Source organism: Geospiza fortis, unplaced genomic scaffold, assembly GCF_000277835.1.
Source record: "Geospiza fortis unplaced genomic scaffold, GeoFor_1.0 scaffold41, whole genome shotgun sequence".
Lineage (NCBI taxonomy): Eukaryota > Metazoa > Chordata > Aves > Passeriformes > Thraupidae > Geospiza > Geospiza fortis.
The window spans coordinates 5,250,784-5,267,844 of record NW_005054299.1 but is presented as its reverse complement, the minus strand read 5'-3'; the positions used below and the strand labels follow the sequence as shown (position 1 = coordinate 5,267,844).

At 37.0% G+C, this 17,061-nt stretch overlaps 1 protein-coding gene across 1 annotated transcript in view; it reads right to left on the bottom strand.

The window, feature by feature from the left end:
- UBR2 (ubiquitin protein ligase E3 component n-recognin 2) overlaps positions 1–14,501 on the bottom strand; it is a 50,688-nt gene extending 36,187 nt beyond the window's left edge. Inside the window, exons 1-8 of the mRNA XM_031059916.1 lie at positions 14,247–14,501; positions 11,800–11,878; positions 10,328–10,441; positions 7,395–7,522; positions 7,008–7,146; positions 5,194–5,256; positions 3,811–3,931; positions 1,196–1,303 (exon numbers count right to left, since the gene is read on the bottom strand). Of these exons, the coding sequence (XP_030915776.1) occupies positions 1,196–1,303; positions 3,811–3,931; positions 5,194–5,256; positions 7,008–7,146; positions 7,395–7,522; positions 10,328–10,441; positions 11,800–11,878; positions 14,247–14,398 (904 nt within the window). The 5' untranslated portion in view covers positions 14,399–14,501. The remainder of the gene's footprint in view (positions 1–1,195; positions 1,304–3,810; positions 3,932–5,193; positions 5,257–7,007; positions 7,147–7,394; positions 7,523–10,327; positions 10,442–11,799; positions 11,879–14,246) is intronic.
- Between the last annotated feature and the right edge of the window lie 2,560 nt (positions 14,502–17,061).

Genomic DNA, 17,061 nt, shown 5'->3' with positions numbered 1-17,061 from the left:
GCAACAAATTTTTCTAGTTGTGAACATCTCCATAAAATAATCAGCTAAGCTATCTCTGAATTTCTAGTCTGTCTGGACAACCTCCCAGAGATATTACCAATATAAATTGACAATACTCCCAGAGAGTATTATCAATATAAATTATATTCATCTCTACGTAGCTTGGAAACAAATGCACATATGCATAATTTCTTCTGTAGGTCACTTTTAAGTCAAAAGCCATGACACTATTTCCTTAATGCAGAGAACTATGAAATATGACAAAAAGCAGAGAAATACTGATGTTGAAATAGAAATGCAAAAGTTACTCCTCGCTTACATGAAAGACATTATCCCAACAAAACCTGTATTAAAAACGTTGAAATGCTCCACAAACACAGCATCTTTCAGATTATAAAATTTGCAGTGCCAGGAATACATTCTCAAGATCAAGGTATTAGATAAACAAAACCTGAAAATAATAATTTTCTCTATCCACTTTCCACCTTACTTCTTACTTATTTATTGGTACTCCAAGAAGTTCCCCCGGCAGTCATATTGCATCATTCCCTGCCTGTTCTTTGTGCTTCTTTTTCTTACACCTGGCCTTACACACCCTTTAAGGATATCAAATCAGACAGAGAATCAATGATAGAATAGAAATTAATTACCTCACCTTCCTCAAAATTACAACTTTTTTAGCTTATCCCACTGTATCAAACAGCCTCTCAAAGTTTCAAGAGCTCTAAAACAACAGAACAGTAACAGAACTGAATGTTCTCAGAACACTTAAGAATACCTCATGAACAGAAACACAAGTCAAAGCAGAAAGACTCTGCCTTATCCCTTAAAAATAGGCATTTTGGTAGATATTAAACGGATGCTGAGATCCTATAATGCAGACAAACCCCCAATTTCTCTATAATTTACTCTATTTCCATTAACTATCACTAGAATTTGCATTTATCAAGTCAGTTTTAATTTCAGACCACTTTGAAAAATTAGACCTAAAACAAGCCCCATGTCCAAATGGTCTCTGTATGTTCTTGTCTTAAATACACTTGGGAGTGTATCATGAAGGGAGAGATTGTAACAAATTAGGCAAAATTATCCATAATACACCACAGTAAAAATGATCAAACATTAGCAGATACAATAAAAGGAAAACTTAGGCACAGCATACTCTAGCATTTTCCAGAGCTCTGAGAAAACTCACCTTTCCACAGTTTAGAATCATACAGCATCAGCTTATCTACAAGAGAAGAATTTTCACCATCTGGCCCTTCTTGCAAACCAACCTGACACAATATCCGGCGAAGGCCATCTTAATGAAGAGAAATGGTACAAGTTAGTTACAGCTCAAACACAAACATGTTATTTTGACATCCTGAAATTTTCATACATCACAGAAGCCCTCACACTGCCCCCTTTTTCACGACAACTGAATAACAGCACTTACATTTTGCTGATACAAACACAAATATTTCACACCTTGCAAGTTTCACACTAGCCTTATGGAACATAGTGAAAATCACCAAACGCAATGATTTGGTTTAAAGTTATCAAACCAAAATGTGCTTCCTTAAAAATGGCTAACTAAAATAAGAAACAGCCTAATTTCCCAGGGTTTAGTTTTCCTGATTAGACTCCTATGAAAAGGAAAATATAATTAATATATTAAATGACTCGTATATTCATGCTATCATTTTAAGGCTTCTCTGCATCTTTTTTCCTAATGGAAAGAAGCAACAACTGTAATCATATGAACATGTAAGTCATATGGCTGCAGACAAGCCTGCATCTGAAACACAGCACAGGCCAGACATGCTCCTGTTAAGAATGTTCAACCTGGCATTGCACGGCAGGCAATGCATATTCACATAGAACTACAGGACTTACAGAGCCCTTACTTCCACACCCTGCTTGGCATCTCAGCTCCTCAGGCAGAGTGGGCAGTGGCTGAGTGCTGTGTACACTGCACCATGTGCTGCATGGTGCAGTAATATCCACTCTGAGAACCCTACAGCAGTTTGGGGTTATTCCTTTTTGCCTTGCAGAGTTCAATCCCAACTACTGTTATGAAGGACAACAAATTAATGGAAACTACTGCATTGTTCAGCAATTGTCAAATAGACACTTATTCCAGAAGAAGGGATATTTGCTAGGAAGGATGTAGTAGTGGTCAAACTTCTGACTAAGCAAGGTCAGAAACCTTCCATAGCAAGGTTTTTTTCTGCTGGTTTTTTTTAATGACAAGAATTTGTCATTGCTTTGACAGCAATCATCCAGCCCAACTCTGGCACAGCAGAAGATCCTTCTACCTGTCCCTCAGCCATTGTTCAGGGACATTTCAGCATAACCACTGAAAAGCAGGAACTCAATCCCCTCATGTCACAGATGAAGGGTAACAGACTGTTTAAAAGATTGACCAGAATTTAGATGTTTGGGTGTGTTTGTTAAAAAGCTAAGGGAAATCAACTCTTTCAGAAGTGCATTTCACAAAACCAGACTCAGAGTACAAGATTGCATCCCAAGACATGGAAGGTAGTTCAAGTAAATGAGCACATTGGTCACAGACAAAATGTATCTGTGCTGTTCACAAACAAACATGCCTTTTGCCCTTCTGAATCATAAAGAACTCAGCATTTAATGAGCTGAACTCTTCAGAACTTCACAAACACTACATACACAACTCAAAATTCAGTACTTTCTTCTGCAATGTGAGACAAATGACATATTCAAATTACCTTTTTGCAACTGTCATGTAGTGCTGAAAATTATTGACTGTGGCACCTGGCACAAATGATGCGGCACAACACTGGGCTTAAAATGAGAAAGACAGTGCCTGCCTACATGTTTCACTGAAAGGAAAATTTCCCACAGAAGGAAACTTTCTTCATCACTCCGATCCACTACCTACTGTTCAGAAGTTTTATTTACTTATCTTTAAAATTTAAACATAAACGACTTATGTTTCAAAAACAAAAACATGTTATAAGGACCCTGTGCACGAAATCTTGGTTTTCCAACTATCAGTCTAATAAAACATACAGTCTCTGAAGAAATGATGCAGCCATGCAGAACATATGTGCAACAGGAAAGCATGCTTTGCTAATACTTCTTGCTAGCATTTCCAGAGTAAAAAAACACAAATTGCAAGGGCGTCTGTATCTATATTTCTCCACATCAGCAGTTTGTCACTTTTCTTTTTATTTCCTCCCATATCCTACATCTTTACAATCTTATGATTTACCAGGAGCAAGGGGGAACGAAGTCAAAACAAAAACTGAGCATTCCCATAAAATCTGATACTGCACATCTTGATTCCTTTGAAGAAACCTCTTTTAAAAAATCTGATTAAGACTTTGTCAGCTTTTATACTTACCAAAACCCTCCACAATTCCTTGCATTTTCTCTGTTCTACTTAGCAAAAAATCTGAAGCAATCGCTTTCATCTACATTCATCAAATTACTTCTGAATAATTTTGTTTTATCTAATCAGACAGGTTATTTTCAGCTTACTGCATTCATTTAAAAAGAAGTAGAGACTGAAAAAATAGCTTTTTGGCATACTGCATTTGACAGTGAGTCTCAGCTTCTGTTCAACAGCAACTAAACAGAAAAGACTATGTAAGACTGGTAGCACTTTCACATGGAAGTTAGAATTCAGAACAGCACTTCAGTAAGAGAAAATAGAATGAAGTCTGACAAGTTATTAATAGCTTTGCCTTATACATTACATATCTCAAATAAGTAGACAAAAGTGCTTCAGAAAATCAGCTCCTCTCACAAATATTCTCTGTCTTATCTCAAGAGATAAATTTTGCCCACCTGAATATCCAATAACACTGCCAAGCCAAGTTAGGAGCTTCAGACCAAAGCTCTGATGGGCAACAATAGATGAATGCATAACTTGCACTTTCAATGGCTTTGTCTGACGACTGGTATTTCTCTTAAAAAGAAAAGGAGAAAGGAGGCAATGCATATTTAAGTGAGGACTGGTATATACTTCTATACAGAAATGCAGCATTCCTGTGATTAATTTTGATAATTTGTAATATTAATATATATTCTAATTACTAACACCTACACAGCAAACCCAAAAAAAGTGCATTTTGTTTATCCTATTAATATTTGAAGGACCTTATTATGCAATATCAGAATATTTAGGTCAAACCATTTTCCACTCTTGGCCTGTTATCAATTCTCACACTGATCTGCTGCATTTTACTGATAAGCAATCCCACGTTCAACCCAAGACAGCCATGTGTGTTTGTCCCTCTCAACATGACAGGCAAGTCACACTGCAGCCCATCATGGAAACTGACTGAGCACAGACTATTTTCAAACATACAAATTAAATACACAGAGTTAAAACAAAAAAGAATTTACCCTCATCTATGTGTTAGAAAGCATAATAGTCAGATGTTACACATAAAAGCCATTTGTTCTTTATCTGCATGGCCAGCAAGTTAAAAATACACATTGCACAACATAATCTTTAAAAATATACTAATGCTTTCAAAATATCTTCAACAGTTAAAGAACAGCAACTCTAGTTGCAGCATTTGTTTTTCAAAGGTTGCAGTATCATACATAAACTATTTATTTCATGTGATTAAGTACTGCACTGCAGCAGTTAACACAAAATGAAAAGAAAACATTATTCTCACATTTTCACATGGAAGAATCTTGCAGTATATAGATATTAATATATATACATATATAAATGCTTAGATGCAAAATGAAAGTATTTGCAGTTTCACACTTGGATTCAATCAGTAATAATTTCCATAACTGTTGCTGTTAAAGACATAAGCAACTTCACACTACAGAAGAAAAACTGTAATCATTTAACTTCACTGATCTGAACTAGCGTGTAATTCTAAAAGATACATTAGAAGTTCCTGGCACCATCTGTTTTACGAAGGAAAAAAACTGTCTACAAATTTTTTAAAGAAAATTATTTTGGTGTCAGGTAGGCCATAGTAGGAAAAAAATCCCAACAAAAGATCATCAACAACAACAACAACAAAAACCCCATAAACCAATATTTTGATACCTCTACTGTATTGTAATATAATCTCCAACACTTTGAATCATTAAAATATAATGAGTCATTATGATAACAGTATCACAAACTGGGTAGCAAAGCCTCCTTCTGCTTAAGATGAGGCAGGTAAGGAGACAGCATCCCTTACCCCCACTACTTACCACTATTACTGATTTTGCCTGATCACAGTATTGGAAGTCTCCGTATCGAACAGACCTACGGCCCTGCAAATTCAGAAAGATCTAACATTACCATCAGCTCCTGAACAGGGAGTCCCAATTCTGTGTTCTACATTTGTATAAAAAACACAGTAAAAGCTTCAGATACATGCTAACTACTCTGCCTTTCATGCTATTTTCACTTGTAAGTACTGTATATAGTAAGATACTTGGATTTCCCAAATGCACTCTGTACTTTTAAAAAGAAGATACAATTGTATCATGTATTCATTTACCTGTTACCTTAAGTTCTCGGTGTATAACACTGTTCTTAAGATAAACAATGAAAATAACTACACTTCTTTTATTGAAATACAGCAAACATTAGTTAAGATTGATTAGTGCAATAGAACAATTAGTACAAAGGCATTATTCATTGGTTTTGCTATAACTTGAAGATATTTCAGATATTTCAGTACCTTTTAAAAAGCAGATATTAAAGTTAACTGGTCTTTTAAAAATACAATTGAAGCACTGGTTTTATTCCAAAAGAAGGTTTTCAGTCTTTCTCTACTGTCAATCAACACATCAAAATGGATAATTGATTGAATTTATAGTGTATTGCAGACTGGAAAACTCACTGGCATTTTAGATCTGATGCTAAATCACTGCTTCAGGCATAGCATTCTCATTTCTTCCACATACATGTTCATGTATACATGCATTCATGTATGCATTTAGAAGTAGAAGGCATCAACAGTAGGAAAATCTGAGTGTATCCCACAACACACAGCACATGCTCAGGTCAGCTCATATTCAGGGATCAGATGTGAATCCTTTGGTTACCAGTATCACAAAAGATAGATCAGCGCTAACACAAAACCAAAATCTAGTTCAGTGTTAAGTAATATGAAGTGGTTATATTTCCTGCTCCACTGACATCCCTGAAGTACTTTAACCACACTAAGTGACATTCCCATAGCCATTAGGGAAAAGATTTCCTCCCCACACCAAAATCCCAAAAATACGCACAAGCCAGTAAGCCCACTAAAAAAGACACTTCTTTCATGTCAACCTGTGCTTACAAATCTGTAAGCACAGGTTCATTGCAAAAATAACAAGTGATACCTAATGAAGTATCACTCTCCTTAAAAAAATGAACATCAGCCACACTACAAACACAGTTGACAGAGTACTTCTGAAACTAAAATGCTAGTTACAATTATATTCAGCATCTAGTGATTCTGAAATCACTGTTCCTCCTAAAAACTGCGTTAAATGCTTTTACCTCTTCCTGCCACTGTAATCTGACAATTATGAAAAAGAAAATTAAATTAAATTTAAAAAAGAAACCACAAATCATGAACAGTTCCACAAGCACCAGAAAAAACCCAATCAGTTATGGGTTTTATCCCTCACACTTAACTGGTGTTATTCTGAGAAGCATTTCCTATGTTTGGAGCATATTTAGGGGTTCTTTCAATGTCAGCTCTATGGTTCAGTAAGGGAAGGGCCAAAGCTGCTGCTCATTTTTGACAGAGGAGTGAGAAACACCTTGGTATTTACACTTGAAAGACCTACTAGAATACATTTACATTGAAACATATTCAGTATCAGGTCTGGTTTGGACTGGCCAAATCGTATTTAGGCACTGAGACATTTAGTATTTAGTATTAAGGCATTTATAGTGCTATGACACACAGGACTCACAGAATCATGTTAACCACACGCTTTGGGAAAACAGACTAAAGTAAGTATAATCATAAAACAAACATTAGGTCAAGGTAATTAAAAGTTCTACCAATTAATTCACTTACGTCTCTATCTACTGTTGTTGCAAAACCAATGGCTTCCTTCTGTGTGCAGTTGACAGCCTTCTGAAGAGTATAAATAACTTGTTCATAGGTATGGACTTCATCATTAAACAGCATGCAGTAGTAAGTGTCACTCTTCTCACTTCAAAGCAAAGATTGAATTTATGTCACTCAAAGCAAGGATTGAATTTATGTCATTTAAAGCAATGTTAAAAGTAAAAGCAAGAGCAAAGGAAAAATATGAGAAATACAAATCTACTACAATTATTTATACAAAATACTTCTGACAACTTCAGGAAAGGCAGAAAAGATTCTTAAAATCAGAACCTGCATTTTCAACTGTAAATATCTGTAAGCCTTTAAAAGGCAGAAGACAAATATTATACTTACATCATTTCTAGTCCAGGCAATTCATTTTCCTTTTCCCATGTTAATATATCTACTGCATATTTAAATGTAATGGCAAAAATATTATAAGCTCTTGCTACCATATCTTCTGGTAAGTGCACAAGGGGATCCTGGAAAGTAAATATAAACAGCAAATGAGAAATTAAATGACATTCAAAACAAACTGTCAAACTTGCACCTCTCTTTATCAAAGATGATGTAAGCATCTTTAATGATGTCTTTCTTTAAATGACTTTTCAGCTGAAAGGAACAGAGTCAATAATCATCCTGTTTTCTTCTTCCAGTTCTACACTGACAGTCACCAAAGCTCTAATCTAGCATTCAGTACCTGAATGTTAACTTGCCTCTGATCACCCATTTACATTTTCGCACATTATTCCATTCTCAGTCTCCTTGTTCTCACTCCTGCACACCTTTTAAGATCGTTCTTTGGAAGAACTTTAACCTCAACTGCATTAAAATGTGCTGCTTCTGCTATGCCTTCAAAATCATAATTTCAGATCCCTGTATCTTTTGTTCCACTTATCAATATTAGTAAACCTCAGAACACAAAGGACCATGCATCTCTTGTCCTGTTTTATATGCAGCATGCATTAAAAGGCATAAGTCTTATCTATCCAGGCTTACACAACATGCAGCACACTGGCATCATGATTTATGATGCACGTCTCTTATATGCTGTGGTATATAAATAATTAACTGCTGAAATGTAAATAGGTGTTTCATAATGATCTGTCCACGTCTCAGTCTTGCTCACAGAGAGCTGCTCCCCTTTTGTCTGTGGACCATGCACCCATTTGTGCCCACTCTGTGCCCTCCATTTGACAACTGCAGCAGCCCCCACAAACTCGTCCTGCTCTCTGTGCCAGAGCAGAATGGAGGCTGCTGCAGGTGGGGGAATGGGAATGTGGAGGGGGAGGAAAAGGAGAGCTGCCTCAGTCTGCCAAATCAAATGGACCACTTTTTGGAACAGCACATGAATAAGAATAGGCAACTCTGAACAAGATAGTGCAAACCATTTCACTCCAGTCCATTTCAAGGATGGTGAACAGAAAACATTATAAACCTCTTCTCTTAAGGAAATTGTCTTTTACTGTATGAAAATTTTGAGAACAGCTGGCTCCTCTTCTACAAACCTGGAAAGGGAACACTGCATGGCCTGCAGGTCACCTGGATATACATTATACACTGGGTCACTGACTTGATTAATCATTTGATATTTTGACATATGTGTTATTGCTAGACAATTAAAATATTTAACAGTGGCCCAATTTCTGGTTTAGGATTACCTAATACTAAATCCTCTGCTTCACTACAGCTTAGGTTGTAAAAAAATGGTCACAATAAAAATTTCTCAACTTAAGTCTGCATCATCTAAAGGAGGCTCTTGACAGTCAGCAATTCACATGTACTAATAAAGTTTACCCCCTCCACCCCAAGACTCTTTGGGAATATTTGAAAGCTTTACAAGAGTGGTAAGGACAACCATTTCTCTTTCTTTTTTTCCCCCTTCATTAAAAAATTATCCAGGGTATGAGGAATTACCAGCCACCAAACACAAAGGCAAGCCATAAGCAGCAGCTCTCCCTCCACTCCCAGCACTTTCAACAAAGGTACATATCTGGGCAAGGCAGAAAACAGGCTCCAATAAAGCTCAACAAACCATCCTTAATCTACCTCAAACACAACACTGCATAAGAGATCTCAATCTCCTTGGTTTATGGGGAAGAAACACAAAGCCTGCCCAGAACCTTGATTTTTCTGTCAGGCACACTCACTGTGTGAGTATTTTTGGGCACAGAAGTAGCAGTCCACCCAAGATTTCATAACAAGAGTTTCCTAAGGCTGCTGACTAATGTAAACTAGCATCTAGACCAAGTGGTGAGTCCAGCAACACTGCTAGAGTTTTAGGGCTGAGAGAGTGGGAACAGATTTCAGAAAGACCACTGTCACTGAAAATACAATTACAGTTGCATCACTTAAACCATCAGATCAGCAAAATTACTACCAATGCTTGCCTTAGATGTTCCCATTAAAAAAATCTCACAGAAATTATACTATGTAAGAACAGATGTGAGCGGCTAGGTCAGAAGCCCAATTAGCCACACTCATTCCTGAGATGTAATAACAGATAAGAAGATTATAAGCAGAAGACAGAATGCTTCTCTAGTCTCCAGTAACTTAAGACACTAGCACTTCCAACACCAAAGATGGTACCTACAATTTTAAATGGCCATTGGTACTCTTTCCTTCCACAACCATGTTAAAACTTCCTTTCAAACATATATAAACTTTAAACAATAGTGTTCTGCAGTGGTTAGTCCAACAGCTTGAGTTCTTCCTGTAAGATGTGGCATGTCCTTTTGCATTTAATAGGTCCAAGTTGTTATGCTCTGATTCTGTGGTGAAGATGTGTTCTCTATTTACCTTCTCCATACCAAACAAGCTCTTTTAGAGACTTCTGCCTTACATCTCCATTATGACTTTCCTGTGACAGCAAGATATATTGATTTTTAAAAATCTGTGCACTTTGCTTTGGTAAGAATCAGAATATTTGTTGCACAGACAGCTCAACTTGGCTTCTTGGTGCACATGAATACTTACAGATTTTTTTTTTTTTAATTGCATGTGGCAAAATGCCTTGACTTCTGAGAATATACAGAAAAACAAAGAAACAGAACTAAAACTGCAGAGGTGACCCAGAACATACAAAATGAAGCCTTTAAGTAGTAAACATTTTAAGGAATTTCTTAAGATATATAATTTTTGTCTAACAATGTGGTTCAATTATTACTATTAAAGTTCCTACACCCTCTCATGCAGACTAAAAATAACTTCAAGCAAACAATTTTTATATACACACATATATACACAGTTAATAATGTTTTAAAACATGATGCCTCAATTATAATTACCTCTTCTTCTGCAGTTTCTGAAGAGTTAAGTTCATGCTTTTGACAGTAAGGACCTTCCTTCCAAGCTTCTGTATCACCACAGTCACAGAAACCTCCTCCACCTGATGTTGTCATCTAAAATTATTTAAAAACAAAGCAGTTCATGTGAATATGCACATACATCGTATATGCACATTAAGAAATGAGCAGTCACAGCTGTACTACAGAAACAGTATCACAACACACGACAGCTGAAAGCTTGTCTACCTCATCAGTGTGCCTATGTCAAAAGAAAAATCCTGAACACAAAACACCTTCAAACACCTTCATTCTGCCCCACCTGAAGTCTTCAGATTTTCTGAATCTATTAATTGCCATGGCATCTATACTATTACAAATTCTCACCGTTTCAATCTACAAAGTTACATCAATTCACATGGCACTATTATACAGTGAGTGAAGGATATGCTTTATGACAAAAGGAATTGAGAGACTTAAACTTTTCACATATGTAAGCACAGAAAAAAAGCATTGGAAATTTTTAATGGTATATTTACACTGTTTTAATAAAACTTATTTTAAAGACTACCTCAAGTTAATAAGCATAATAATACTTTTTTGAATCACACCTATTAACTGAGGCATAGAAGAATTCTTTCACCTATTTCTGGCATACTTTATATACTCTATACATACAGGCACATCTTACAGTATCAACAGAACTAGATGGTCATTTGAAAGAACATTTGCTTACACTTTTGGATGTTACCTAGACTTGTTAATTCAATAGTCTCAAAAAGTAAAAACCTATGTACAGGAAGTAAGCTGATATCAGCAAATTTGGCAGGGTTTCTTGATAAAAGTGCTTGGAGTGTTTTCCTGAATCCTAGTGCTCAATGTACCCATACAGTGGTTTACATCAGCAGCAGTGCAGTATTGTAAAAAACAGATTTACAGAAAGGCTGCACTGGTAGTTTTCATGTAACTTCTTATTTAAAAACACACCAACGTTTTCTTGGCTTTGTTTGCAGGGTTTTTTTAAACTAATCTGTACTACTAATAACAGTATATTACTAAAATAAACAGCATTTACAGTTTTCGTTCTCTATGTTAACTTTATGTTTAAGCTTTGCATAGAAGTGGCTTCCTAATAAAGGTTTTTCAACAGCTTTTAAAAAAAGTCAAACACAAAAGTCAGAACAATTCAAAACCCAAGCCTAAACCTGTAAAATTCACTAAAGGGCATGTGTTAAAAATAACATACATTTGTAAACTGTTGCACATAAAATTTAACTGCTCAATATTTTAAAAGTTAACTTCCAGAAGTTACACTCAGATCAAAACACTCAAGTTCACATAGGATTACTGCAGACATTCAGAACTTTGTGCTCATTCAGCATCTGGAAATTCTGGATATATTCGCAAACTTGAAACTGTTTCACACACACACAAAATCACTAATAACTATGTCATTATCCCACGGGATCACTGACCCTGTATCGGTGCTCTCTGTGAATGCTTCCAAGAAAGCATTCCATGCACAACACACAAGTTGGGTCAACTGCGCAGTCTCTGAGAACAGCAACAACAGAAAGGAAAAAAAAAGCATTAAACACTTGCTTTTGCCTTAACACATTTTACAACAGATAATTTTCAAATATCACCAATATCAACCTTCTAACTAATGTATATATTACTCTGAAAGAGAAAAGGGATGGCTTTAAAGAGGGTAAACAAATTAAATAGAAAAATAGTCTGTTCTCACAACAGAAGAGCCTTTAAAATATTGTGTGGGTAGTATGTCTAGTTTGGGTAATACAGACATTGCCTTCAAGAGGTGAGACAAGTATACAGGCAAGTAAACAGATGAATTACATAACCCAGAATAAACCCAAGTAAGTTCTCTCAAGTACAGAGTAGCAGCATTAATGATCTCCAGCAATCAGAGAAGACATTTTTCACTCAACTGGGAAGAAAGATTGCACACAACAGACTAAATCAAACCTCTGCTTCCAAGTTCAGCCCTACAAGCTCACTGATGAGCTGCAAGAACACAATTTTCTCAACCAGGAGATCAGAGACCATAATGAGGTCTTGTCCACAAACACTCCTGTATTAGACAGAAGGAATATTTCAAGTAAAATGGGCTAAACCAAATGAGAAAATTAAGCATTATATTTAACTGTCTCCCTGAAAAACACTGAAAATGCATGAACTCATGAAATGCAGCCAACTTCCAGGCACCTCAAGATTAAGGCAGGTGGGTTTTGCAATGTAAAAATAAATAGCAAGAGAATGTCTGTCTTATGATGATGGTTATTAGAGAAACAACTTATTTTGTTTAAAAGAAAATACTAGAGATCACACGAAATTTCATTATCAAAAATTCCCCTAATTTCATGTAACCAAAATAAATGATGGCAAGCATGACTTACTATACACATGCATTTTCTCCAGAGGAGCCACTAAAGGTGAAAATGTCAAAGCAAAATTACACAATACTCTTCTCTTTTAGAATAATTTATGTCCATGGCATTATTTTTTTTAGATTTAAAAAAACCAAACAAACTACCATTTGATGCAACAATGTGCATGCAGGATTTGGTAAATCAGTTCCACAATACAGAATGTTGATTCCTCAGAGCTCTAAACTTGTGGCAGTATACTTAAAAATTCAGTACCATTTGTCAAGTAATTTCTCAGACAAGTAACTGTGCCTATATCTAAAGCAGAAGCAAACCTGAAGCTGTAAACTGCACAGAAAATCCACTGCATTTTAATGTGGACTTGGAAAATAATTCTTTGCTGCATTCCACAAAAGCTTAATTTAAACTCTCATTATTCTTCATTATCAGCTGTAAGTTAAAGAAAATTAGCACACGGCAGGAAGCAAATGTTTCCTGATCAACAAAAAAAAAAGAGAAGGACTCTATACTCAGTGTGTTAATGATCAAACACTGTTCATATGGAGCAATGAAAATGTTGGGAAATCTGTAATTTTCTTCTAAACACACTTGCTTTTTCAAGACCAACAACTCAGTATGTATCTGAAGTACCCACCAGTTTAATATTATCTCTCTCATTATAAAGAGGTCTCAAAGTATTTACAAACCCAAAGGCAGTAAGGTATTATGCTTCTAGAAGAGGAGAGCACTAGAACGAAAAATTCTTCCACTATTCTCTCCTTGTAAACGAAGGAAATGGAAACCCAGACAAATAAACCCTTGAAATTAGAGAGACATTTCGTCCCCACATCACCTCACCAAGTGTTCAAGTGTCCCAGTGAGTGGTAGAAACCACAGAAAATGACAGGAATTTGTGACACAAACAAAACTTTAAACTCCAAACAGTTCAGAAAATAGAAGATGAAAATGAACCTACAGCTAGTAATACAATGGCTTAAAACTGAAGATTCTTTTAAATACTTGTAATTGGTTAGGAACTTCCTGTTCTCTTTCAAGTAAAAGTATTTTTAGAGAGATCTAGAGACAGAGGTAGGGAAGGAGCTAGAAGCTGATACACTTGTTTTAAGCATCTGATAGATTGGTTTAGCAGGTCATGGAAGGAGGTCTAAAAGACAAGATCAACGCTAACAGCTGATATTAAACACCCAAAATACACACACACATACACTTTCCCACTTACTTCTGATTAATGCCCTTAAATCACCCTGAAAGGTCACTTTCTCAAATTCTTTCTCAATCTTGCATTTCTTTTGTACAGAAAACACTCTACATTATACCAATTAATATTTTTCCATTTACATATCTGTAGTGTTCATTTTCCCCGATCCCACTTGCCATGAAAGACTGCAAGGTTCCTTTAAAAATATATTTTGGTGATTAACTTTTCATTAGGACAGTATATTCTTATTGCAAAATGTTCCGTGACTCCACAAATCATAAATACTTCACAATGTCACAATGTCAAGTTAAACTACCTGCAAGAATACGTAGGCTCTCCCACTTTAAAGACGCGGCCACACAGATGGGAAGGTTTGTTTGCTTGCTCAAGCTTTGGAAAACCAAATGCAGGATCTTCACCACAAAGATACCATTCCATTGGTCCCAGCAAAGCGTGTTGTGCCAGCATGTCTTCTCTCTGAGGGGCAGGGTTGGGACCCCTGCAGTAAATTTTTGGTACATAATAGGCCAGATGCTGGTATACTTCTTTTTGAAGGTCATTTGCTTGCAGCCATTTCTTTTATATTAGAAAAAAATGAGAACACAAATTCTTCATTAATAAACACATCATAGTTCTAGCCATATTAGGTTATTTTATTTCTACATGAAATATCTAAAATGTCATTGCAAAACTAGAAAGCCATGCTTCCTTTAAGTGTTAAATCTAAATGATCACAAAAGACAGACATTAAGAAAGGAAGAATTTGTTTCCTTGCTGACACATTTTATCCTTTTGACATACAGAAGATTTAAGAGAAAAATTCACTAAAATTTTCCTCCAGGATGAATGACCAGTAAAATGTTGGCAGTGATTTTTAGGATACAGCCTAGACTGTGTTGGTCACATTTCTCTGGAGTGCAGACAGATGCTGCCAGCTTGGGACAGAGAGGATCAGCGGGAGCCTGGAGTTGGCAAGGAACAGAGACAAAAAGTACATGGAGAAAAGCAAACACAGCATTAGGTAACAGTCCCTTTCTCATTTAATTTCAACAAATCACCTGTGAAAATGAAGGAGTTTTGGTTTCTCCTTCAACCAAAATAACTCATCTGAATTACTATTTCAAGTGTGGTGTTAGATCCATGAATTCTTGCACTGGGTTTGTGAGGCAATGTTTTGGTAGCAAGGGGGCTACAGGCTGGCTTCTATTAAAGCTGCCAGAAGCTTCTCCATGTCCGAGAGCGCCAATACCAGATGGCTCCAAGATGGACCCACAGCTGGCCAAAGCTGAGCCCATCAGAGAGAGCAGCAGAACTTCTGGGATAACGGATTTAACAGGGAATAGCATATTTAAAGGGACAAAAAGAGCAGCTGGGAGATGTAAGAAAGAATATGGGAGAATAACAGCTCTGCAGACTCCAAAATCAATGCAGAAGGTGCGGCAGGAGGTGCTCCTGACACCAGAGCAGAGATCCCCCTGCAGCCCATGGAGATCCAGCAGGGAACAGAGATCCACCGGCAGCCCATGGGGGATCCCACGCTAGACAGAGCAGCTGGATGCTGCTAAGAGGCTGTGACTCCACAGTAGGAAGCCAAGGCTGGAGCTGGCTCCTGGCAGGACCTGTGAACCCAGGAGAGAGGAGCCCAAGCTGGAGCAGGTTTGCTGGCAGAACTGGTGACACCACAGGGAGCCCACACAGGGCAGCCTGTTTCTCAAGGACTGCACTCCCTGTGAGAGACCTAGGCTGAAGCAGTTCATGAGGAACTGCAGCCCATGGGAAGGACTGACACTGGAAAACTTCATGGAGGACTGTCCCCCATGGGAGTGACTGCACACTGGAGCAAAGGAATGATGTGAGGAGTCCTCCCCTTGAGGAGGAAGGAGTGCAGGGACAACATGAGGAACTGACCACATCCCCCATTCTGCATCCACCTGTGCTTCTCAGGGGAGGAGGTAGGGAAAACACGAGTGAACTTGATCCAGGGAAGAAGGATGGGGGGAAGGTGTTTTTAAGATTTGATTTTGTCTCTCATTACCCTACTCTGATTTGATTGGTGAGAAACAAAATTAATTTTTCCCCTAGTCGAGTCTGTTTTGCCAATGGCAGTAACTGGTGAGTGACCTTTCCTGCTCCTTATCTCTACCACAAGCCTTGTGTTGTATTTTCTCCCCTCTCCAGCTGGGGAGGGGAGTGAGAGAGCAGCTTTGGTGGGTATTTGGCACCCAGACAAGGTCAATTCACTACAATTCTCCTAGTCACTCAATTGTAAAAAACAATGTTGGCTGTTTTTAAAAGGCATCAAACCACTGAGCTGCCCTAAACCACTTAAAAACTCAAAGCATTTCCTAGGTTTGATTTTTTTTCCCCCCGATATATACACACAGAATAAAAAAATATTTGAGGACAACATTTGTTTTATTTCTGCCTTGGGGATAACAAATTTAGAAAGGTTTAACCTGTAAGTTAAGACTGCAAGGTTTTTGTAAGGAACAAATGGGAGCAAGCAGATACTGCAAGTGTCCACTGAATAAATCTTGTGTTACATAAACAGCCTCAGCATGCCATTTCTCATTGTAAATGTGACAACCAGATACCCCCTGGCAGCTCCCAAAAAAAAAAGAGTTCAAAATCAACCTAAAACTGTACATGAAAATGCAGAATTAATTATGCCAAAATAAATGGGTTTGGTGATCAAATATTAGAGCCTGATTTACTCTGAATTATTTATAACTTACTCTAAAGAACTTATGTTTGAGATAACACGGTTGTAGTAAGTTCCTCGGGATACAGACATTCAGAGTCAGCAGAGCATCTGTGCAGACTGGATGCATTTTTGCCTTTTTTAAAAATATATTGAAGTAGTTTCATTTATTAGACATGTTTTTCTGAAGTAGAACTTGGTATTTCAAAAAACCCCAATTCGTCAGGGTGCTTTCTTCACTTCTCTTTTCCTAAGTTTGACTAAATCTTTCTATATTCATCTAGCTTTGATGGTAAAAGCCCAGTTTTTTCCCAAGGAAGTCCATGGGAAGAAGCTGCCAAAAAGCCATAGCCAAGAATCTAGAAATCTACAGATTATCTCACCATTCCCATCACAATTCAGAGAATACTATAGGAAAAAAAAAAGATTA